This window comes from Choloepus didactylus, chromosome X, assembly GCF_015220235.1.
Source record: "Choloepus didactylus isolate mChoDid1 chromosome X, mChoDid1.pri, whole genome shotgun sequence".
In the NCBI taxonomy this organism is placed as follows: domain Eukaryota; kingdom Metazoa; phylum Chordata; class Mammalia; order Pilosa; family Megalonychidae; genus Choloepus; species Choloepus didactylus.
The window spans coordinates 17,637,305-17,664,245 of NC_051334.1; the positions used below are offsets into that span (position 1 = coordinate 17,637,305).

A 26,941-nucleotide genomic window follows, 5' to 3' on the forward strand; every position below is an offset into this window, starting at 1 on the left:
GACTCTATGCTAAGACCTTACTATCATTCCAGTGAATGATTATCTGAACAAACAGTAAATCAAGCCAGCAAGATAACCTTTCTGGGGAATCAAGAACTTCAAGTTTCACCCTGCCACTACTCCTAGGTAAGAACACTATATATGGGGATATGTTAACCTTAGAAAACCTCTTACAGTACAAAAGGAACCTTTAAATGGGGTATTCCATTAGCAGTTCAGTCTCTTTAACAGTTCACTATAACTTCTATCTCAACCCCATTTCATTGCATCCACCAGCTCCTGCTTCACACTTTCCACACCTGCCCCCAAACTTTCACAGGTCATCCTCTACCTCAGAGCAAAACTGTACTGACATTCTGTTCTCCTTCCTCCAGATGTGCCCAACGCCTTCCACAATACAACATGAGCTTGTTAATGAATGAATCCCAATACTGCTCCCCTTTCACATGTCCAGTTGAAATTTCACCTTTCTAGAAAGCATCTTCTTCACCCTCAGTGAGTACTCCTGTTTTTAAATTCCACTCTCACTTGTCAATACCATCACTTGCCACTCTAACAACATCTTGGGTTATTGGCTGTCTTCTTAGCTGTGTGTATCTTACCTTCCCTGACTAGAAGGAACATGTTGCAAAGCAGGGATTCTGTTCAATAAATCTTTGAATCGCCACAAATATAGTTTTTTTCACAAGGTAAGCACTCAAATATTTGATAAGTCCCATAGCTACAAAAATCTATTTTACCCTGAGTGCCTCTTTGTTACTCAGATGTGGCCCTGTCTCCCTAGTTAAGCCATCTCGGCAGGTGATCTCACTGCCCTCCCCTCTACGTGGGATCTGACACCCAGGGGAGTGAATCTCCTTGGCAACGTGGAATATGACTCCCGGGGAGGAATCTAGAGCCGGCATCGTGGGATGGAGAACATCTTCTTGACCAAAAGGGGGAAGCAAAATGAAACAAAATAAAGTTTCAGTGGCTGAGAGACTCCAAATGGAGTCAAGAGGTCACTCTGGAGGGCATTCTTATATGCTATATAGATATCCCTTTTTAGTTTTTAGTGTATTGGAATAGCTAGAAAGAAATACCTGAAACTGTTGAACTGCAACCCAGTAGCCTTGACTCTTGAAGACGATTATGTAACAATGTAGCTTACAAGGGGTGACAGTGTGATTGTGAAAACCTTGTGGATCACTCTCCCTTTATCCAGTGTACAGATGGATGAGTAGAAAAATGGGGACAAAACCTAAATGAAAAATAGGGTGGGATGGGGGGTGATTTGGGTGTTCTTTTTTACTTTTCATTCTTATTCTGATTCTTTCTGGTATAAGGAAAATGTTCAAAAATAGATTGGGGTGATGAATGCATAACTATATGATGGTACTGTGAACAGTTGATTGTACACCATGGATGACTGTATGGTATGTGAATATATCTCAATAAAACTGGATTTAATTTAAAAAATCTATTCTAAATACATCCAACCTTGCAAATATCTGAGTTTTATATGGTTATGATCTACTTTGTATGCTGATGGTTCTAATCTAACCATTTTTACTCCTCAACATGGCTCGACTCTCCTTAATACTAATGCTTTGTCATCTCTGCACATTAGGAAATCAGAAGTGCCCACCCCAAAGTTATTTGGGAAACCAACTGAAGGGCAGCTTGAGCTCTTCATATTATCAAATGCCAATAGACAAATTTTTATATTAACGCTACCTTTTTTTTGGAAAAAGGATATGAAGCCTTCTAAAGCAGAGGGGTGTCTTAAACAGGTAAGAATTTAGGAATGCTTTGGTCACTTATCAATAAATCAGCTTTTAAATGAACTTGACTTCTCGTGGGCAAGCATAAAACAAAAGGCATCTTTCTTCTCATGCAAGTCTTCAAAGTTCTTACACCAAAAATGAAATGAAGATGAACTGGCCCATAAGGTTTTTCTGATTGAGTTAAAGTTTTGAAGAATTTCAAGGGCCTCTTTAATTCTAGCTGAAAAAACCACATCTCCTTCTACGGGTACAAGAAGGAAGATGCATAAGTTTTTTGAAAGTGCAAGTAACCATCTCTGCAAACCACAGGGCCAGGTTAGGCTTCAATTCAGAGACCCAAACCCTCAGTCTCCAGCCAGCCCAACTGACGACCACTGGAAAATACCTCACAAACTAACCACAAAGAACGAATAACAAATAAAAGCAAGAATCTCTGAGCATCCCTTTGGTCACTACTAAAAGACACTGATTAAGACAAAGCTCATCTACCACAAGAGGAATGTGGCTCCCTTCCCAGGTTCTAGATAACACAGACAGGAAAACAAAGAGGCTTCACTGCACTTATTAAATATAGGCCAAAAAGTCAGTTTTCAAAACTCTGGAGGCCCTCAATTGCCATTTTTCCTTGTACTCTTTTCCATATGTCACCTCTGTTCTTATTAGAGCTTCATCTGCATTTATTAGTCTTCTCAACTCTGCACAAAAACATCACAAGAATTTATTCACCATGATTTCTTAAAAAATATCTACCCAGGCATTTATCATCCTGTTTCCTTTCAAATTGGCAGCACCATTCCTTTAAGTTTAAGAGGATTTTTTTTCACAACAGAACTGCTGCTCTCCAGCCAGGAGACAGAACCTGGTAAGCACTTTTTAAGCAACCTTCCCTTTGCCAACTCCCCTCACCCAGGATTACCCCACACTCTCCGTTCCTTCTCTAAAGCACACTGTGCAGGCCCATGGCAGGCTGAGTGTGTGAGGCTGGTCGCCAGCTCCTGGCCGGATGAACTGTCCACCCTGCCAAGGTCAGGTTTGTTTCTACCCAAGCCTGCTCAAGCCTGTTCTTTTTTTTTTTTTTTTTTTTTTATTAAATTCAGTTTTATTGAAATACATTCACACACCATACAATCATCCATGATATACAATCCACTGTCCACAGTATGATAACATAGTTATGCGTTCATCACCACAATCTATCTCTGAACATTTTCCTTACATCAGAAAGAACCAGAACAAGAATAAAAAATAAAAGTAAAAAAAGAACACCCAAATCATCCCCCCATCCCACCCCGTTTGTCCTTTAGTTTTTATCCCCATTCCTCCACTCATCCATACACTAGATAAAGGGGGTGTGATCCACAAGGTCTTCACAATCACACTGTCACCCCTTGTAATCTACATTATTATATAATTGTCTTCAGGAGTCCAGACTGCTGGGTTGGAGTTTGGTAGTTTCAGGTATTTACTTCTAGCTATTCCAATACATTAAAGCCTAAGAGGTGTTATCTATATAGTGCATAAGAATGTCCACCAGAGTGACCTCTCGACTCCATTTGGAATCTCTCAGCCACTGAAACTATTTCGTCTCATTTTGCATCCCCCTTTTGGTCAAGAAGATACTCTCAGTCCCACGATGCCGGGTCCACATTCATCCCTGGGAGTCATACTCTGCGTTGCCAGGGAGATTTACACCCCTGGGAGTTGGGTCCCACGTAGGGGGGAGGGCAGCGAGTTCACCTGTCGAGATGGCTCAGTTAGAGAGAGAGAGCGCCACATCTGAGCAACAAAGAGGTACTCAGGGGGAGACTCTTAGGCACCATTACATACAACTTTAGACTCTCCTTTGTGGTAATGAGCTTCATAAGGGCAAGTCCCATGCTCGAGGGCTCAGCACATCAAACCGCCAGTCCCAATGTTTGTGACAACATCAACACCAGTCCAGGTGAGGATGTCCAACACATCCGCACCTTCCCCCAGATCCTCAGGGCTGGGGAGGGGGAGGCTGTAAATATATTTTTTATTATCTGCCCAAATTACTCTCGGATGTGTCACTATTTCACTCCAGCCTATACTAACCTACCGTATCTCACTTCCTATTCAAAGTTCCATGCAATTGTGGTGTTTGAACAAATCGACTGTAGAGTTGTACCGTTTAGAAAACTTAGATCCTGTACCAAATAGATATCTATTCCCTTGGTCTCATATGAAAGTTGAAGTTTTAAAACACAGTCAGTTTCAACCTTTATCCTTTGGCCTGGCTTGCCCTGGTCTTAACCAGACCTGCTTCATTCATATCACTAATTGAAGTCTGGGCTATTTTTCAGCTTTTTTTTTTTTTTTTTTTTTTGACAGTGGCTGTATGCACTAATACTGACATTCATATCTGCCGAGCTCTAGCTCTGAGTTTCAGGTGTCTCAGAGATATGCATTGTTCCAGAGACCAATCAGGTATACGCTAGGGGATCAGCATCTCAAAGTTTAGAGATAGGCCTTACAATTCAGGGATAGAGTTAACTGCTGTAAGAGCTTACAGTCTAGGGACTATTACAATTATTGTGTCCACGTTAGGCTATGTTCTAAGATTCAATTCTGAGTTTACACATTGTAGTTAGTCCATATTGGTGAGGCATCATCCCTCTCACCATGTTTTCTCCAACACTTTTACTCCTATATATATATTTTCCTACAATTTTATAGAGTTATATTCACATACCATACATTTATCCACAGTGTACAATCAGTTGTTCATGGTATCATCACAAAGTTGTACATTTATCACCACAATCAGCACTTGAACATACTGATTACTACAAGAAAAATTGTTTTTTTTTTTTTTTTTAGCAATAAGAAGAAATGATAAAAAGAAAAATAACATGTCATACAATACAATATACTACTAAGGACAGCAAATAACACCACTACCAAGAATCCCATATTACTCCCCTATATCCCCCTCTCATATACATTTAGCATTGTCAAGCCTGTTCTTAAATAGCACAAAAACATACAGGCATAAAGAGAAAGCATTATCAGTAAGAGGGAAGAAAGGTAGCAATCTGAAGGAAAAATAAACTGCTTCCAACTTAGGTACAGAAAAGATAGCTAAAAAAGATTAGGGGTAGGGGACTGTGGAACTTTAGAAGGATTATGTACTCCAATTGCTTCACTGATGTTTTTAAGTTATCAATCCACTTTAAAGAAATCAATGGAAATCATAGAGGATGCATTATGGTTGCAGAGAGGGTAGAACTCAAACCAGCAAACCCATATTTAAGGAAAAGGCCTTGGGCCTATATCATGAGGTTGTTTTGATAACAAATGAATACGCATTTTTACATTTTAAGTTAAAATCAGATGCTAAGGTATATGTATATCATTTTTTAGGCTGCTCTACTTTATTCAACTATTTCAAAAAACTAGTCCACGTTCACCTATCATTCAAAATCCTCCTAAGAGTTGTCCATTATGGGGCTGATTAATTGATTGATTCTGCAATATTGCAAAGCTATTATTGTGGTTTTACCTCAATCTGTCCCTGTGATTTATGGGGCATTGTTTGCTTTGTTTTTAGTCTTCAGTGGAATTAGAGAATAGCTACTCGTAACCATTTAGACATCAATTCTAAGAGAGAAGGCCAGGTTTTATAACATACAGTGATGATGGCCCAACATCTACACCATTACAAGCAAATGAGAACAACAGAGAAATTAAATTTTGATGATATAATATCTTAAATTTGAATTAAAAGACCATCTTTACATTTTGTTTTGTGTAAATATCATAGCCTAACAGAGTTATCTTTCTATTTTCCTACTTGAAGCAACCCCAGAAGGAAGCCTAGCATTGACCTGGCAGTGGATGGAAGAAAGACTGGTGGTATACTGGTAGTGAAGGCCCATCATCATATCGGTTAGCCCCAATCATTCCTCTCCTTTAGCAATCCCCTCTGGGTCTCCCAACAGTCAACCAGAAAGGCAAAGTGAGAAATACTCCCCCCAGGAACGTATTAATAATCTTCCTTATCATGGTCTGTATTTTTTTCTTAAAACATTATTACAACATTCTATGATATAACTATTTTCAATTCTGTTCCCTTTCAAGCCTTTGATATGATCATATGCATATGGCTATTTTTTTTTTTTTTAGCAATAAGAAAAAATGATAAAAAGAAAAATAACATGTCATACAATACAATATACTACTAAGGACAGCAAATAACACCACTACCAAGAATCCCATATTACTCCCCTATATCCCCTTCTCATATACATTTAGTATTGGCATATTGCCTTTGTTACATTTAATGGAGGTATATTACAATGTTACTGTTGACCATAGACTCCAGTTTGCTTTGATTATGTTTTTTCCTGAATACCATCCCTTTTTCAAATTTCTACATGGTTGACATTCATTTGCTTTCCCACATGCAAAAACATTTTTATATTTGTATATTTAGTAACAGTCATTGGCCACTCCAGTTTTTGCCACGTTATACAGTCCCAGTCTTTATCATCTATCTTTACCTCTGGTGTCATACATTCTCCTATCCCACCTCTTTCAGCTTTACTCACAGACATCTTTGTTCAGTGTACTTACAATACCGTGCTACCATCACACAGTATTATGCTATCTATTTCTGGATCTATGCAATCAATCCTAAACATTCTGTAGTCCTTCAGCATCAAATGGCTGATCTCTGCCCTCTTTCTATCTCCTGGTCGCCTGTGTTGTCAGCTTTTAACTCCCAAAGTTTGTTCATTAATGTCTGTTCATATTAGTGAGACCATACAGAATCTGTCCTTTTGTTTCTGGCTAACTTCACTCAACATAATGTCCTGAAGGTTCATCCACATTATTACATCATCCATGTCTTTGTTCTGTCTTACAGCTGCATAATATTCCATCATGTGTATATACCACAGTTTGTTTATCCACTCGTCCTTTGATGGACATTTGGGCTGTTTCCATCTCTTGGCAATTGTGAATAATGCTGCAATAAACATTGGTTTACAAATGTCTGTTTGTGTCTTAAGTTTCAGTTCCTCTGAGTATATACCCAGCAATGGAATAGCTGGGTCATATGGCAAATCTATATTTAGCTTCCTGAGGAACCTCCATACTGTCTTCCAGAGTGGTTGCACCATTCTACATTCCCACCAACAATGAATAAGTGTGCCTCTTTCTCCACATCCTCGCCAGCACTTGTCATTTTCTGTTTTTTGGATAATGGCCATTCTGGTAGGTGTGAGATGATATCTCATTGTGGTTTTGATTTGCATTTCCTTAATAGCCAGTGAAGTTGAGCATTTTTTCATATGCTTTTGAGCCATTTGTATTTCCTCTTCAGAAAAATGTCTGCTCATGTCTTTTGCCCATTTTTTAATTGGATTGTTTGTCTTTCTGTTATTGAGATGCAGGATTCCTTTATATATTCGGGATATTAAACCCTTATCTGATATGTGGTTTCCAAATATCATCTCCCATTGTGTAGGTTGCCTTTTGACTTTTCTGACAAAGTCCTTTGATGTACAAAAGTGTTTAATTTTGAGGAGATTCCATTTGTCTATTTGTTCTTTGGTTGCTCCTGCCTTGGGTGTGAGGTCTAAGAAACCACCTCCTTTCACAAGATCTTTAAGATATTGCCCTACATTTTCTTCTAAGAGTTTTATGGTCTTGGTGCTAATGTTTAGGTCTTTGATCCATTTTGAGTTAATTTTGGTATAAGGTGTGAGATGGACATCCTCTTTCATTCTTTTGGAAATGGATATCCAGTTCTCCAAACACCATTTATTGAACAGGCTGCTCTTTCCCAGTTGCTTCGGCTTCACTGCCTTATCAAAGATCAGTTGTCCATAGATGTGAGGGTCTACTTCTGAACACTCAATTCGATTCCATTGATCAGTATATCTGTCCTTATGCCAGTACCATGCTGTTTTGAGCACTGTAGCTTTGTAATATGCTTCAAAGTCAGGTAGTGTGAGACCTCCCACTTCATTCCTCTTTCTCAAGACATTTTTGGCTATTCGGGGCATCTTACCCTTCCAAATAAATTTAGTTATTGGTTTTTCTATTTCTGTAAAGTAAGTTGTTGGGATTTGAATTGGTATTGCATTGAATCTGTAAATCAGTTTAGGTAAAATTGCCATCTTAACTATATTTAGTCTTCCAATCCATGAACATGGTATGTTCTTCCATTTTTTCAGGTCTTGTTCAATTTCTTTTAGCAGTTTCTTATAGTTTTCTATGTAAAGGTCTTTTGTGTCCTTGGTTAAGTTTATTCCTAAATACTTGATTCTTTTGGTTGCTATTGTAAATGGGATTTTTTTCTTGATTTCCTCCTCTTGTTGCACATTACTTGTGTATAGGAACACTACAGATTTTTGCGTGTTGACCTTGTAGCCTGCTACTTTGCTGTATTCATTGACTAGTTCTAGTAGCTTTGCTGTAGATTTTTCTGGATTTCCTACATATAGAATCATGTCATCTGCAAATAGTGAAAGTTTTACTTCTTCCTCTCCAATTTGGATGCCTTTTATTTCTTTTTCTTGCTTAATTGCTCTAGCTAGAACTTCCAGCACAATGTTGAATAGCAATGGTGATAGTGGGCATCCCTGTCTTGTTCCTGATCTTAGAGGAAAAGCTTTCAGTCTCTCCCCATTGAGTGTGATGTTAGCTGTGGGTTTTTCATATATTGCCTTTATCATATTGAAAAAGTTCCCTTCTATTCCTATCCTTTGAAGTGTTTTCATCAGGAAAGGATGTTGAATTTTGTCAAATGCCTTTTCTGCATCAATCGAGATGATCATGTGGTTCTTCTGCTTTGATTTATTGATGTGGTGTATTACATTAATTGATTTTCTTGTGTTGAACCAGCCTTGCATACCTGGAATAAATCCCACCTGGTCGTGGTGTATAATTCTTTTAATGTGCTGCTGGATTCGATTTGCGAGTATGTTGTTGAGGATTTTTGCGTCTATATTTATTAAAGAAATTGGTCTATAATTTTCTTTTTTTGTAGTATCTTTGCCTGGTTTTGGTATTAGGGTGATGATGGCTTCATAGAAAGAGTTAGGTAGCTTTCCCTCTTCTTCAATTTTTTTGAAGAGATTGAGCAGGATTGGTACTAATTCGTTCTTGAATGCTTGGTAGAATTCACATGTGAAACCATCTGGTCCTGGGCTTTTCCTTTTTGGGAGCTTTTTGATGACTGACTCAATCTCTTTACTTGTGATTGGTTTGTTGAGGTCATCTATTTCTTCTTGAGTTAATGTTGGTTGTTTATGCTTTTCTAGGAAGTTGTCCATTTCATCTAAGTTGTCTAGTTTATTAGCATATAGTTGCTCATAGTATCTTCTCATTATCTCCTTAATTTCTGCAGGGTCGGTAGTTATATTTCCTTTCCCGTTTCTGATTGCATTTATTTGCATCTGCTCTTTTTTTTTGTTAGCCTAGCCAGTGGTCCATCGATTTTATTGATTTTCTCAAAGAACCAACTTCTGGTTTTGTTGATTCTCTCTATTGTTTTCCTGTTCTCAATTGCATTTATTTCTGCTCTAATCTTTGTTATTTCTTCCCTTCTGCTTGCTTTGGGGTTAGTTTGCTGTTCTTTCTCTAATTCCTCCAGGTGAGCAGTTAACTCTTCAATTTTTGCTCTCTCTTCTCTTTTAATATAGGCATTTAGGGCAATAAATTTCCCTCTCAGCACCACCTTTGCTGCATCCTATAAGTTTTGATAAGTTGTGTTTTCATTGTCATTTGCCTCGAGGTATTTACTAATTTCTCTTGTAATTTCTTCCTTTACCCACTGGTTTTCTAAGAGGGTGTTGTTTAGCCTCCATATGTTTGTGAATTTTATGACCTTCTGCCTTTTATTTATTTCCAACTTCATTCCATTGTGGTCTGAGAAAGTGTTTTGTATAATACCAATATTTTTAAATTTGTTGAGACTTGCTTTGTGACCCAACATGTGGTCTATCCTAGAGAATGTTCCATGAGCACTTGAGAAAAAAGTGTATCCTGCTGTTGTTGGATGTAGTGTTCTATAAATGTCTGTCAAGTCTAGTTCATTTATCATACAATTCAACATCTCTGTTTCTTTAGTGATCCTCTGTCTAGATGTTCTATCCATTGATGAGAGTGGTGTATTGAAGTCTCCAACTATTATTTTAGAGGTATCTATTTCTCCTTTCAGTGATCGCAGTGTTTGCCTCATGAATTTTGGGGCATTCTGGCTTGGTGCATAAATATTTATGACTGTTATGTTTTCTTGATGAATTGACCCTTTTATTAATATATAGTGTCCTTCTTTGTCTCTTTTAATTGTTTTGCTTTTGAAGTCTAACTTGTCTGATATTAATATAGCTACTCCCGCTTTTTTCTGGTTGTTGTTTGCATGAAATATCTTTTTCCAACCTTTCACTTTCAGTCTATGTTTGTCCTTGTGTCTAAAGTGAGTTTCTTGTAGACAGCATATAGATGGGTCCTGTTTTTTAATCCATTCTGCCAGTCTGTGTCTTTTTATTGGGGAGTTTAATCCATTTACATTTAGTGTTATTACTGTAAGGGCAGTACTTTCTACTACCATTTTGTTTTTTGGAATTTATATGTCATGTCTTGTTTTTTCCCTCTCCTTTTACCTTTCCTGATAATCTTCATTTCTGCACTCTTCTCCAACTCTCTCTCTCCTGTCTTTTCCTATCAGCCTGTAGCACTCCCTTTAGTATTTCTTGTAGTGCCGGTCTCTTATTCACAAACTCTCTCAGTGTCTGTTTGTCTGAAAATGTTTTAATCTCTCCCTCATTTTTGAAGGAAAGTTTTGCTGGATATAGAATTCTTGGTTGGCAGTTTTTCTCTTTCAGTATCTTAAATATATCATGCCACTGTCTTCTTGCCTCCATGGTTTCTGCAGAGAAATCTGTACATAGTCTTATTGACTTTCCCTTGTACGTGATGGATTGCTTTTCTCTTGCTGCTTTCAGAATCCTCTTTGTCTTTGACATTGGACAATCTGACCAGTAAGTGTCTTGGAGTAGGTCTATTGGGATCTATTCTATTTGGGGTAAGTTGTACTTCTTGAATCTCTAATTTTCTGTCTTTTATAAGAGTTGGGAAATTTTCAGTGAATATGTCTTCTATTACTCTTTCTGCCCCTTTTCCCCTCTCTTCTCCTTCTGGGATACCCATAACACGTATATTTGTGCGTTTCATGTTGTCACTCAGCTCCCTAAGACCCTGCTCATATTTTTCCATTTTTTTCACCATCTGTTCTTTTGTGTGTATGAATTCGAATGACCTGTCTTCCAGTTCACTGATCCTTTCTTCTGCCTGTTCAAATCTACTGTTGTGTCCCTCCATTGTGTTTTTCATCTCCTCCATTGTGGCCTTCATTCCCATGAGTTCTGCCATTTGTTTTTTTAAGTTTATGAATTCTTCTTTATGGTCAGCCAGTGTCTTCTTTGTATCCTTCAGCTCTTTTGCTATATCTTCCTTCATTTCATCAAATTTATTTAGCATTAGTTGCCTCCACTCCTGTGTCTCAGCTGAGCTATTAGTTTGTTCCTTTGGCTGGTCCATGTTTTCGTGTTTCCTGGTATGGCTTGTTATCTTAAGTTGTCTAGGCATCTGATTCTCTTGATTAGTTTATTTTGGAGCTTGTTTTCTCTCTTTTACTTAGTGGTTTTCTTGTTGGTTGGCTTTGTTTTCTGGCCTCTGTTATTCAGTTCAACTTATTCTAGACCTCTAACTTAGGTTCTATTTAGTTGATCAGAATTTTTCCCCTCTTGTTTTTTCTGTTTCTTGCTCTGCCTCTATGTAACCTTTTTGTGAGTGGGTCTCCTCAGATATGGTCGACCCCAGTCAGATTTTCCCAGTCTAGTGAGGCCCAGGTCTCATTGGGAGGGTATGGAGTTTTCCTGAGAATGAGACCCTCCTATGAGGCCTTTAGAATCGGTGCTTTTCCTCTCCTGTCCAGCAGGTGGCGCTGGCCAGCCCGCAGCTCCCCCACCAGTGTAAGGAGGTATGGAGCCTTTAGTTCTCCTGGTGACTCTGATCCTGTCAGGGGCGTGGCTGACTGAAGCTGGAATCTGAATTCCAGCCCCTGGGGTCTGAATTCCCAGAAGGAGGACTGCCAGTTGAGCTGGGCCTCCCTCCACTCTCCCAATCCTCAGAATTCCAGTTGTCTCTCAGGGGCACTATTCCCTTCTCCTCTCTCCTCTTTGGGACCTCTCCAGGTAGATTCCTTGGTCAGCCTGAGTTGCCAATTAAAGACAGGGGTGGAGGCCTTCAGTAGTGAATACGGAATTCAAAGACACTGTAGGTACTCTGTCTCCCCTCAAGCCCAGCCTAGTCCCTCAACCTGGGCTTTCCGATAGAAAATAACCACATATATTACTTTTAGATTTAAAAAAAAAAAAAAAAAAAAAAAAGTAGAAAAGAAATCAAGAAAAAGAAAAAAGGAAAAAAAAAAAAAAAAAAAAAAAAAGAGTCTCTTTTAAACGTTTTTCCCCAGCCTGGAAGTTTTGTCACTGTCAGAATAGAGCATTTAAAGATATGCTTTGGGCTATTGTCTGATAATTACTCTCCAACCGCTTCAGTTCCACCCCTGCCGGGGGCTATTGAAATGCAAAAAGATAAGGGATCAATGAGAAGCCAGAAGGGACAAAATGTAAGGGAAAAAAAAAAAAATGGCTTTTTTGGAGTCTGGGAATGGGTGCCCGCTTTTACGTGCCCCCACTTCTTGGAGCCCAGCCCTTCTTTAGCACCCCAGCTCCCAAAGTTAGTTAATATTTGTTAATTAATTCTGCAGTTGAGGCTGGTTTGAGCCTCCCTTCTTGCCCTCAGCAGATTGCTGTTTTTTGTCCCCCCCCCCCCCCCTTTCAGGGAGCCGGCAGCAAGACAGTCTGTGAGGTCTGGGTGGGGAGGGGCGCCAGACCCCTGGTCTGGGAAACTTACAATGTTCGCTGCGATCTCAGCTTTTCCTCCAATTCCAAACTTGTGTCCAATGTGTGACTGGTTACTGGAGACCCCGAAAACACTGTTTCATATAGTTCTTGGGTAATTGCCAGCTGCTCTAGGGGAGAGACGAAATTCTGCTCCTCACCACTCCACCATCTTGCCCCGCCTCGCATATGGCTATATTTTATATGATTGTATCCTGGTGTATGCAATTTTGTGTTCTGATCTGTTCAATTATACTGTGATAAAAAGTCTTCATCTTTCCATTTATTCACTTATTTGATGAGCATTTATTAAAGTACACGTTAGGTTTTAGACATTATTCCAGGCACCATGAAAATAAAGATAGATGAAAACGAAATCCCTGCTGTTGAAAGGCTCTTAGTTTAGTGGAATATAACAGATAATTATAATGCAAAGAATTGTAATAAATACAGATTGAAAGGCTTCTGTGTTTCCCATCTTAATGGCTTTCAAAATCTTCTAGCTGGCTAATATAACTTAATTCACACTAACTTTTCTCTTGACTATTTTTCATTATCACAATCACTGCTGCAATTAACACCTTCTACATATTTTTGTTCATTTGCAACCAATTTCTGTGAATCTATTCCTAGGAATGAGATTACTGGGTTAATTAGATTTTTACAGCTCTTGACATAGCTTGCTAAATAGCTTTATATAAGGGCCATACAGATATACAAAGTCACCAATTGTTCTAAGCTTTACCAACAGTCTTACCGCTAAATATTTTCCTACGATTTTCTTAATTTGTAATTCTTTAATTAATAGCAGGGTGGAATGTTTTCTTGTGCTTTAAGATTTTTATTTCCCCTTGTGGGATTTGTGTTTATGGCAAATTTATCATCTATGTTTGTAACAGTAGCTTCCTAATATATTTTCACATTATATACATAATAACTTTGTTGATTTATTGCAATTTTCCCCCTATTCCTTGTTCTCTTCCTTTAGTTACACTAGGTTGAAATCATATCAAAATTTTACCTTTTTACTTTATTTGTCATATCTGTTTATTTTTTTCCTCTTGAATTTCTTCCAGGTTCCATTCTTAAGAAGTTTGTCCTTCGACCATTAGGATAAAGGTTCTATTCTGTTGCCTATTCATTTTTCACTCATTCGACTTACAAAAATTGTCCCCTATGTGCCCTGCTTGGCACCAAGGACAAAAGGGGATAAATGACATATTAATACAAATTATACAAATCTCAGAAATAGGCAAAAGGGATTACTACAGGTCCTTTTAGTGCCATGCTGGGCATTGTCTAGCAGTCCTTCCTCCACCCCCTAATCCCATTAACCAATTCTCTAGGGACATGTATATCTTGGTTTGACATACTATTTACTGTTTATGAAGATATTTTACAACTCTGTTAATGTGGATGTCAACTGACAGAAAACTGAAAGCAATGCAAATGATTCTTATCACATAGCAATGAAAATAAATTTTGACCAGAAGAGATGACATGATTCGTCCCCTAGACAAGACGACCTCAAAGGTTATAGTTTTATTGTCCTGAAGGACACTACACAGTTTTGCATCACTCTTAGCAATCTTAATAAAGCATTTTTCTTTTAGTCACTATAAATGCTTTGCTCTTTCATAATTCTCTTTGAGCCAGTCTTACCATCTTGCAGATTCCCTCATTAATGAGTTAAATAAAGCTTTGATGCATGCTCAGTTTATGTTTATGAGTCAGAAAATGTAGCTTCTAGCATCACCCTGTCACTTCCACCCCCATGATAGTTCACTTAACTCTTCCTTGACTTCCAGCTTTTCTGTAAATCATGGGTATCTGCAAAGTCAAATGGCATTCAGGAAATGAAAGCAATAGGAAAACTATATTTCTATAGACAGATACAAGCGTTGAAGCAGAATGAATGATCAGGTTTGAAGTCCAAAGCCCAGAATCCCCCAGGCCCAACTGAGTAGAGACTAAGAAGCCCATCCCACCCAGTGCTGGTGGCACATTTCAGAAGAACCTGGCTTCAACCCTCAGTACTGCCTCTTCTAGGGTCTCTTGAGCCTGTTTTCTCATCTACAAAATGAAATGGTTGTGACGAGTAAATGAGACGATGTGCAAAGAGCTTTTTTGTTCATGCCTGTCATACACCAGCTCCTCTAATATATGTCAGGTTTTCCCCTTCCCTCTCATCCACAGTGGCCCCCAGACTGAATACCAAATCCATACTCTAGAGATGGATCAGAGTCCCTCTGGATACCCAGGGTGTGCAGCAACAGGCTCCTCATGGGTGGGTAGGCGCCTGGGTTCTGACAGCCCATGTGTGGGAATTTCTCGCTTACCTCTCCTACCACCTCTATGATGTCACCGACTTTCAGCTCAAGCTCGTCATCGTTCTGAGGCAGGTAGCTGAACGCCACCTGGCATCGGCGCCTCCGTTGCTCGCCTGGATGGGAAAAGCAAAATATTTAGCTATGGCACTTATCCCAAAATACGATTTTACAGAGAGGCTACCTAGGCATGCAGGCAAATTAAGCTGACTTGTCTGGAATATGCTCTCTGGGAAATGGCTAGAGGCACAGCAGCCCTGGTCTCTCAGGGAGAGGCAATAGAAAGCAGAGCAATGCTTCTTGGTAGTTTAAAAGCTGCTGGGTCAGAAAGGCATGGATATGAGAAACTGATCCACTGATGCAGAAGGCAAAAACCCCACCCCTGAAGCACTGGAGCACAGTGTTGCCTTAAATGGTTTTCTATGGATGGGGCTTTGTATTTGCTGTTGATTTTTAATGAAAGCTGATGTGATGTGGTAGAGAGAAAAGAATGGTCTGCTTCTAATGTTAGCAAGGCAGAGGAAATTTTTCCCAAATGTGCAAAGGAAAAGATAAAGTATCCTGGCCTTTTTCTTAGTAATCATCGCCCTTTCAACATGCTGGAACTCAGGCCTGATAAGCAAAGGCTGATTAGATTTTGGCCTTCTCTCATACCAGTTCAAACACTCCACAGGGGCTCAACAAATCTACTTCCGTCCTCTTCGCTCTGTCCCAGGCAAACCATTAACAGACCTGGCTTCTTACACAGAACCGACCCAGGCAAATCAAGATAAAAGCCAGGACCACACTTCACTTGACCAGAGGACGACACTCAAGGTTACAGCATCTCGCTCACCCAATGTGGTCCAATTGAGAGCCCCTGGCTTAGAGCTAAGTGCAGCCACAACTGTCTGCGGCACATCCACACCAGAGATGTGTACTGTGGAAGAGGGCCACACACATGCTGTGCACACGTATGTGTGAGAGAGAGACACAGAGAGAGGCAGGCAGACAGACACACACAGCAGTGGAGGCCTAAGCCAGGAAGAGGTGAATGGGAGACAGGAAATGAGACCGACACTGCTCAGAAGCTTGTTGCTTGTGGCTGACCACCTCACACCATCCTTCATGCCACCACCTGGCCTGGAAAAACCAAAGGAATCAATGACTTAAAAGAAACACACTTAGAAACGTTTGAATTATTTTTGGATACTGCCCGCAGGGATTCTTTTTCTTTTTTAATGTTTTCCCTGAGACAGGATGTCCCCGCAGGAGTGATCACAGGGTATGTTAAGGCCCCCAAATAGCATGACATCCTACAAAGGGAGAGGCCCTTCTGTTGCATCCAATGTACTCACTGATCAATACTGTTCAAGTCAGTGGCCTAGTTCTCTGTTTCATTTTTCTCTGCCTGTTGATCACTTCTAAGGAAGAACAGAGGTGAACAGAGGGAAGAGGACAGAAGTTCAAAATGAAAATCTTATCTAATCATATGCTGGCAACAACAAAAACACACTCCACCTCTTTGTACAAAACCATAAGTCCCCTGATCTTAAGAACAAACACATGGTGCTTGGGCCAATTCCCAGGTGATAACTGTGCTGTCAGGACACAGAATAGCCCAACTTCAAGGAGGGCTTGACTCTCAGGGGGACAGAGAGGCTCACTCCAACTTTGCTTTTCCAAGGTGGGAAGGTGGGAAGACTGGTATCCCAGTGCAAAGAACCCTATGACTATTCCCTGGCTTCTGACATGCTGGAAGACAAACCAAGTATTCAGTGTCATAAAGGATACAAATTATAGCAAAGAAAGTCAAGATGACAAGGCTATCATGGCACCCCCCCCCACCCCCTGCAACTCCCTTGCCCCCATATATACCCCTTAAGATGAAGTTCTACCATAAATTTTTAAAAGTTTTCGTCTGCAATAGATTGTGGTGATGAACGCATAACTATGTTATCATACTGTGGACAGTGGATTGTATACCATGGATGATTGTATGGTGTGTGAATGTATTTCAATAAAACTGAATTTAATAAATAAAAAAAAATTTTCGTCTGCTAGATGTTATATTAGAAAGCAAACTCTGCAGATAGAAATCTGAACAACGTGAAACAAGTAAATGGCATAAATATCTGAAAACCAACACTCACAACCACAAAAATCACTAAAGTCCTGACCAAACTAACTTAAAAATAACATCTGAAGACAGAGTGTTAGCTGAAGCCATATATCTTAGTTAAATGAAAATACATATTTTCAAAAGACACTCTGTAAAAAGTACCATCTAACCCAATACTACACAAATGGCAAAAGAGAGCATGAGATAGTCTTATAGAAAAGACAGGCCCAGCAGATTCAGGACCTGGGAGAGAATAATCACATTTCTTTTGAACCAAATCTCTGCATCAGATTTCTACAAAGGCCTGCCTGTGGTATCAGGAAGAATGATGCATTTTCTGCTTCCTTTCCCAGGATAGTCAATATTTCTAAAAAGCCTCTAAGAAGGTTATTCACTTGGCAGCATGAAGTTCTATAAACTGTACTGCCAACATATGGCATGGAGAAAAGTAAACCCTCCAGAGGGCCCAGAAGACATTACCTGTTCTGACCCTGAGCAAGACCAGTTACTCTCCCTCATCCTGGGACAGCTCTGGATGGTTTCTAATATCCATCACTGGTAATTCCCAAACCCCTGAACTGCTGCTTTGCCCACCCTTGATTTCTGCACATCACCAATTCCAACTTCCAACTATAGGTCTATCCAACCTATAACCCAGTGCAAGGGGATGTTTGAAGCCGGGAGATGTTGTATTTCGGTTGCCTCCACACATCATAAGTTTAAGGAAATTTAAAGATGTTGCTTACCATTATTTCCTTTCCCCGGCATTTCACTGATGTTTACTTGTGAGTCTTGACCTACCTCAAAGGAGATATCATCTCCTTTCAACAGCTGATATAAACTGGAGAAAGAAGAAGTGGCTTGCTTAAGCTGTGGTTTGGAATCCCTTCATTTGAGCTAACACCTCATGCCCAGGGCCCAGTCCGTATGAACTCAAGTTTTAACACATTGCACTTGGATTTTTTTCTATTGAATAAACTGAGTCTTGAAAGAAAAAATTAAATGTATTTGCTGACAATGGCCAACAATATAAATCTATATTAGACCAGCTGGAAAGAGGAAACAGGTGCTTTCCTCACCATGTTAGTGCCACTGCCACCATCTTTTATCACTGTCTATGTTTTCTAGGTAGGACCACTTAACTCCTTACACGTAACTGAAAGATGGAATGGACTCACATTTTATCTACATACATGCAAATGTGTATGCACACATGGCTTACCAAAAAAAAGTATGAATAGGGCAGACTTTACAAGGCATACTTGATACACCTCTATGTCATTACCATATTGTGTGAAAGACATGAAATGAACTACAAATGTGTGAACACGCATTCATATGTATGAACACAAACATACACAGATGGCAAGGCAGAACACACCCCCCCCTCTCCGTAGACCCCATAACCACTCTCCAGTCATGACCAGCTTTATTTAATAAAATAATAAGGACAACATTTATTGAGCACTCAGTATGTGCCTGAGACTACTAAGCACTTTACGTGTATGATTCCATTTAAACCTCACACTAAATCTCTGGGATAGGTCATTTACACCTTTTTTACAAATGAGAAGACTGAGGAGGCACAGATATTAAGTATTTTATTAGAGATTATTAAGCAGAGGGCCTAGGATTTCAAAGCAGGGAATGCAGCTCCAGAGACACTGCCTCCCATGACTGAATGTTTTTAAGAAGGATTCTTGGCTTTGGCCTTGAATCTGCAGAACGGACTAGCTGGGTTAATGTGGTACATGGTTAAAAATGTGAAACCAGGAAGTGAAAACCCACAAATCAGGAGCAGTTCCTTACAGCTGCTGGGAACTGGGGCCCATATTTTAATGAAATAAAGCTGGGGATGGATGGGGAGGAAATGCTGTGTATTCACTTTTCTAAAAATGAAATAGCAGAAAAGGCAAAGGGTACCATGACCCAGTCTCAGAAATCACACATGCATCTATATTTTATAGTCTTCATACAGAGCTCTAATGTCATGTGAAAACTGATCACAAAAATATACAACAAATAACACAGTGGTCAAAATGTCTATGGGTCAACTGAAAACCTTCAACACTCACATACCCTATTTTTCATATCCCCGACCCCCCTATAGCAGAATAAGAGTAAAATTACCAGGGTTTTAAATCATTTGATGTTTTCCAGGAATCCACTAAGTTAATCAAATGGAGTCTCACCACATGCCTAGAGAACATGGGAGTCTCCTTAAATTGCTTTGCAAAACAAAAAACATTGATAAAACTCAAAGAGGAAAATTAGAAGTTCCTAATTCCCGGTTTCCAAGGTTATTTCCAGCATTTTCTCCAGGTATGGCCTGGGGACCACCTGTGTCAGAAAGATAAAATGCCAGGCAGACCTACAGAACCACACTCTCTGGGGTTGGGGTCAGGGGATCTGATGATGCCCACAAAAATCTAAGAACCTCAATGACTAATCAACACTAATTACAGGTGATGGTAAAACACCTTTTAGGAACAAGTGGTCTCCCCTTGGAGGAATCTAACCAATGGTTCTCAATCTTGGCTACACAATGAAATCACTACAGAGCTCTCCTAAAACTACCGATGACTTTCTAAATACCAGTCCCCGACAAACTAGATCACCATAGAAAAATGGCTGTTTCCATGTTTCCAGGGCTGGGGCAAAGAAAATATAAAGTGAGCCTGGGATATTCAGTTGTGCCAAAAATAATGAAGGGCTCAAACACCTGAGGGATGATTTCAAAAGGACACAGGAGTCAGTATGAAGGAGCTTCCACTGGCCAAACCTGGGACAATTACAGCATGTAGTCAAAGATGTATTACAATTATTTCCCCCAAAAAATCATGAATCCATACTGATACATTGGATAGATGGATGGATGGATGGATGATAGATGATAGAGGGAAGGATGAATGGATAAGATTAGAAAGATAGGTGTGGGGCAAGAAGGGAAAGCCCTTCTTTACAAAAGAATGTTGGCTGGCTTCTGGGAAGATGGTGGATTAGGAGAGACAGAGAAAAATTCTCCTCTGTGAAAAACACTAGAAAAAGGAGAGAAAGTGCTCCAGAACAGCAGTTCCAGGGTTCCACTGGCTGGGCAGGGACTTCTACACCCATAGTGAGTGTGTACCTGGAGAAGCAGAGAGACTGCATTTAAGACCAGTGAGGGTTTGGCCTGGAACACCACTGGAGAATGGGCGGTTAGAGCTGGCTAATGAGCACAGAGGGGAGAAGCCTTCCACACCCTGGGCAGCCTCCTCAGCACTTGGCTTGGGTGATAACCCCTCACAGACCTAGGGCTGAAAGCCCCCATGCCAGGGACTGGCGGTTGGAGCAGGCAGACAAGCACAGAAGGGGGCAGCATTCCATGCCCCATGCAGCCATCTTGGCAATTGGCTGGCGAGATGACCCCTCACAGTTCTGCAGCCGAGAGCTTCCTTGAGGGAATTCAGGAGTCAGAGGGATTGTGACAGCATCCACTCTTCCTCCATGGAAGCCCATGGTATGCACAGTCTAGAGGCAAGGGCGCAGCACAGAAGTGCCAGAGCCCTTCCCCAATCCCAGAGACTCATGGCCGCATGGCAGAGAGGGACTGTGGGGTATTTGAGATAGAAGGTGAGATGCGCAGCTCTGTAACCCCACAGTACTCCACCTGCAGCCCTGGGAATGGCCAGGACCACTGTGTCCTGGAGCAGACTCCCTGCCAAACTATGAGGGCACACTCCCCACCCACGGGGCTGGCAGCCCCCATTGCACACAGAAAACTGGTGCACTGATTGGGCTTCCACATGGCTTGGACCCCCATTCAGTGTATAAATGAAGTTGGGGGAAAACTGGCTTGAGGGTAAGAGGTGACTTGAGAGCTGCTGGTAGGTCAAGGAAAGTGTACTCTACCAAGCTGTAACTCTGCCAAATTATAGATAAATGTTCAAATAAGCCTGCATATCCTAAAAAGAACTCTACCAAGATAAACAAATGCCAAGAAGCCAAAAACAACAGAAAATTATAAAGCATATGAAGAAACGAGAAGATATGGATAACCCAAACACCCAAATTAAAAAGTCAGAAAGACACAGAACTTGGAGCAATTAACCAAAGAAGTACATGTAAACATCAATGTCATGGCTCAGGATATAAAGGACATGAAGAAGACCCAAGAAAAGCATAAAGAAGAATTTGCAAGAGTAAATAAAAAAAATAGTGGCTCTTATGAAAATAAAAGGTACTGTTGATCAAATCAAAAATATTCTTGAGACACATATCAGCAGATGTGAAGAGGTAGAGGAACGAATTAGCAACCATGAGGACAGGATGACAGAATTCGAAAGCACAAAAGAATGAACGGTTAAAAAAAAAATTTGAAAAATGTGAAATGGATCTCAGGGAAATGATGGACAACACGAAGCACACAAAAATAAGAATCGTTGGTGTTGCAGAAGGGGAAGAATAAAGGGCTAGGAAGACTATTCAAAGACATTTTGGGAGAGAACTTCCCAACCCTTCTAAATGACATAATATGAAAATCAAAGATGCCCAACGAACTCCAAATGGAATAAATCCAAATAAACCCACCCCAAGACATATTCTGATTGTCAAATGCTGAAGAGAAGGAGCAAGTTCTGAAAGCAGCAAGTGAGAAGTGATACACCACATACAAGGGAAACAACATAAGACTAAGTAGTGACTACTCAGCAGCGACCATGGAGGCGAGAAGGCAGTCATATGACATATTTAAAATTATGAAAGAGAAAAATGGCCAGCCAAGAATTCCTTATCCAGCAAAGCTCACCTTCAAAATTGAGGAAGAGCTTAAAATTTTCACAGACAAAAGATGCTGAGAGAATTTGTTAACAAGAGACCTGTCCTACAAGAAATACGATATTATATTTTACAATATTATACTTTCACGATAACGGAAATGGCTGAAGTTGTGGAACTGTGACCCATGACATTCTTTGAAATTTGCTAACTACTTGTTAAATCATACTTTGAAAGTTATCACTGTTATATATATATGTTAAAGTTCACAATAAAAAATGCATTAAAAAAAGAATGTTGACTAATAAAGAAATGATAGAAATAAGACAAGCACCATTTTATAATGATCATAGTAATAACTGCTTCTGGCAGAATCAATGGTTGCGACAACCACTGGGTTAACACTTGTTGAGGATTAGTCTATTTACAGCATTTCAAAATATCTCCTCACAGATTATTTTTTCATTACAAAGGTAAAACGGACCCTTTAGAAGTGATCAAAGCTAACATTGCCAATAATGGGGCAAATTTACATCATGCCCCTCCTGATCTGATCCACTGAGAAGGACTTCATATCACCTACAGAATATTCCTACCCAAAACATTTATCCCAAATCTAATCTTGAAAAAACTATTGTGCAAATCCAAATTGAGGCACATTATGATCTCTTTTGCTTTTTGTTGGTTTTTTAAAAGGCAATATTACAAAAGATTTTTAAAAGGCTATGGAAGTGTTCTAGTTTAAAGAGAGACAAAGACAGAGACAGAGAGAGAGAGAGAGAGGAGATTCAACAAAATATAATGTATAATGCTTAATTGGATTCTGTATTTCTACAAAAGGCTAAAAGCAAGGACATTATTGGGAGAATTGGAGAAATGTGAATATGCACTAGATAATAGCATTATATTAACATTAATTGTCCTGAGGGTGTTCATTCTATTGCAGTTACATAGGAAATGTTTTTGTTCGTAAGAGATTCATTCAGAAGTATTTATGAAGTGCCCTGATGTCTGCAACTTATTTTCAAATGGCTTATGAAACAAACAAAAGCATATGCATATACAGAGAGAGAGAGAAAGCAAAAATGACAAAATGTTAACAATTGGTGAATCCAGACAAAGGATATATACTATATCTGTTATAATTTTTCTGTTCATTTGAAATTTTTCAAAACAAAATTTTAGGGGAGAAAAGAAAAAAATATTGGGCTCCACCCCCAGGGACGCTGATATAACTAGTCTGAGGTGCAGCCTGGGCATCTGTATTTTTTAAAGCTCTCTGGGTGATTTTAACATGCAGCCAGGGTTGAGCAACATCTAGATGGATCCTATTGTCCAGAGAAGAGCATCAAGCCAAAAATAAATGGGACTTTTTCAGGACCATGTATTTAGGTCTTTCATTCAGCATCATTTCCCCCAAGAGAAAAAGTCAGACTTATAAACATTTGACAATATTATCCTAATACACAACCCACGTGAATGCCATTGTGCTGTGATTTTATTTCACGGTCCTTTTGAACAGTTGCACTAAGTAGTCGCTAGCTCTGATAATGTGTTCCTTGGGGGATGGAGTATGGAGAAGATGGTGGTCTCTGCTAGATTCATTAGCAAACACTGATGGGGGATACAACCTCTCCCCAAGTTAATGAGCAACATGCCAGCTGCTTGAAGCAGCTGTTCTTTCGTTTGAAACATGAATTTATACAAGGGCCCAAGTTTCCTATCTCAGGATAGAAAAACAACACAAACCAAACTAAATAAACATGGAGAATCACACATTTTACCTGGGACATCCAATGGAGTCTGGTGTAATGGAAGAGGAAGCTGAATTACTCATCATACATACCCTTTACTGGAAAAATTTCCCCTTGTCATTGTGTTTTAATGTAATATAACTCAAAGAACTCCTGGGTCCGTCTTTATAAAAACCTCTTGGCTGTGGCTGGATTGTAGCAGTGGAAATGTGCAGTATTTAATTAACCAGCACAGTTTGGTCCCTGGAGATGAGCCTGCTTGATTCTCACAGGGACGTGTATAATCATCATTTTTGCATGGCAGAAAACAGTAAATCCATCTGTCACTACTTCAAAGGCAGAGATCATCTGAAAAGCAGTTTTGTTATGCCAGTCTCATTTTCTCCCAAGTCCCACCAGAATACAGGAGAAAACTGTTGAACCACCAGGGAACCTGAGCCATGGGGAGGGGAGGCAGGGGGGTAATCAAAAGTCACATAAAGAAAATTAACTTAATCTTGTTGGAGATGAAGGAAACTAACATTTATTAGGTGTCTTCTGTGTGCACAAACCATGCTAGGCATTACCTCAAGTTTCATGCCTTACCTCAAGTCCTCATGCCAGCTCTATGTGGTTGGGGGAGGGGGCTGGCCCCATCTTTATGGAGAGGCACAGAAAGGATAGATAACACACTCAAGGCACATGGGTTAAATAAGTTGTGGTTTTCAGCCATCCTCTTCCACCAATTCAAAATTATACCAGGAAGGCAGACTGGGAGTGAGTTTCAGGGCAAAGGGCAGGGATGGGGGAGCTTTGGATGCCAAGCTAAGGATGAGAACCATATTTTGTGGGTGATGAGGAACCAGAAGAGATGTCCAGGCAGGGAAGTGACAACAAGATGTGATGGGGACAGTGTTCCAGGGAGAAATGCCTGATATCAAGGATGTACAGGATGGCTTGGGGGAGGGAGCCTGGAAGTGGGCAGGTGGCCCAACAGAAGGCAACTAAAGACAGGGAAGTCTGAAAAGAAGGTGGAAGGAATCCAGGGAAGGAGAGACCGATACACAGACATGAACAGACAGACACAGAACCGTTATCAGTTGATGTGTCTGTTGGCCCCTTTGGGAGTCAAGGGCCCTCTTTTATTGTCTTTGATCACCAGCACCTAGTTCAGTGCCTGTTAGAGCAGACAATCAATCCACTCTTGATAAATGAATGGGTGAATGAACTAACAAATATTTATCCCACGATTCTGTCTAAAGGTCATGATTTTGTGAATACAAACTCCCAGACAGTCAGAGGGGCACTGGAGGTAGTCAAGAAGGGTGGAGGGAAAGAGAGTTGAAGCCTCAACATGGTACTCAACGTGTGCTTAAAAGGCAGTGTGCTGCCTTGAATTTCTGAAGCTATGGGGATGGAAAGATGGTGGCCCCTGTAGTCTTGCCACTGTGTCAAAGGTGCCTCATGCTCGATCAACATTGAAGTCTAAAGTATCTGTAATACTAAGCAATGCTTGATATTTTCCTAACTGCTTTCCCCTTACAAATGTGTGGGGTCCACCACCAATTAAACATACCAAACAGTAGAGCATATATGAACAAAAATTATGTACACTTGTTTTTGAATTGGGTCCTCTTAAGAGTCAGAAAATAGTTGTCTTAAGTGGGCAGAGATAAATGTATAAGAATGTTTAGGGCAGCTTTGTTTCTAACAGCAAATGCATACATGCATAGAGATCTGAATATGAAACCTCTTGAATGTCACTAATGTGGAATTGCTACATAAACCATGGTAAATCTGGGCCATAGATACTCAGCAGCCATTATACAGAACAAGTAGCTCTATATGAACTGATGTGAAAAGCTGTCTATAATATATATAATATGATCCCAATTTTATAAATATATATATATTTATTTATTTATACATATACATATATACTCCCTAACTGTAAGCACCATGGACAACTGTATTACTCCCGATTACCCAGAGTCTAGCTCAGAGTATGCACTCGACAATTGCTTATTAATAAATAAGTTCATTCAATACTCAACTAATATGTCAGAGCCTAATACAATTAAATGAATGAGAGAAAGGATATGAATGAGATAAAGGAATACACTTGGATAAGCACAGAAAATGGTACAGAAGGATATACCCAAAGTAACAGTGGTTACTTCTGGGAGAGGGGTTATGGTAAGTGTAAAGAGAGACTCATTTAAATGCTTCTGCATGTCAATTTGTTTTCACAAAGAGCACATAATTCATTGCAATCGTTTTTTTTTTTAAACACCACAGTCACCTATTAAAACAATTTTCTTGTATTATGAAATTTATCCTTATGATTATGCTTTGATGATATTAATAATAAAGCTATTCCATATGCCTCAAGTAAATAAATACCAATTGAATATGGCAGAAAGGTGGTTTTGACAGGTGGAATGACAAGGGGCTCTGGCCTGCCAATCAGAACTGCTGGTGGTTGGTCCACAAAGATAGGTGGGAGTTGCGCGCACAGAGGAATGGCTCAACACCTGTACTGTACCCCACACTAGTCAACATTCTGAGCAGATGCTGTTACATAACCCTCAAGGAAACCAGTCTCTCACAGACAGTCCCCGATGAACCCCAAAAGAGCCCATGTGATACCGTTCCAATGTTGTTGCCCCGGCCTGACTCCCCCAGCCCACATGGCACAGGCAGCCACCTCCCTCCAGGTGGAGGGGCACTGTGTTCATCTTCTGAGCTAGTACTCCCCCCACTCACCAGAATAGGAACACACCCCTTCTCTAGTTTCCCCCAACAACTATTGCTTTTCTCTCATCCCCACTGGATTCAAATTATCTCTGAGTGTCAATGTGTATGTTTTGTCTCCACCCCTTCAACCCTGACCTCTCAGCTCTTTCATGTACAATGTTTTCAACAAATTCAACTCCTTTATCAACACCCCCATATCCCTCAGGATGGTTATGATGACCCGCTTCATCAGAAATGCCTACTCTCGTCAGTGTGCAGGCCCAGGTGCCACGTAGCTAGAAACCCAGGGAAGGACACAAGTCCCTGACTGAGGCCCTCCTCAGCCCTATAAACTTCTGAGTCCAATGCCCTGTTTAAAGAAGCCACTGAAAGCAGTCTTAAAATCAGCCAACTGATAGAGGACAAAGAAATTGAGTTTCTGCTGCCAGGGTAACAGAGAAAAGGGCCATCGATTTAACAGTTTCTGAAGAGAAGAGATGCATGTGGATTTCTTCGATAACGCTCTCATCTGATATATCCCTAGAAGTCACATGTGTAATTTTGGTTCCATGGGCATTAAGAATGT

The 26,941-nt window shown here is 40.1% G+C and overlaps 1 protein-coding gene across 6 annotated transcripts in view; it reads right to left on the reverse strand.

Annotated features, from left to right (window-relative positions):
- SH3KBP1 (SH3 domain containing kinase binding protein 1) overlaps positions 1-26,941 on the reverse strand; it is a 411,078-nt gene that overhangs the window by 213,161 nt on the left and 170,976 nt on the right. For all 6 annotated transcript variants that reach the window (XM_037821532.1, XM_037821528.1, XM_037821529.1 and 3 more), the window contains one exon: positions 15,043-15,146. In XM_037821532.1, coding sequence (XP_037677460.1) covers positions 15,043-15,146 — 104 coding nt within the window. The remainder of the gene's footprint in view (positions 1-15,042; positions 15,147-26,941) is intronic.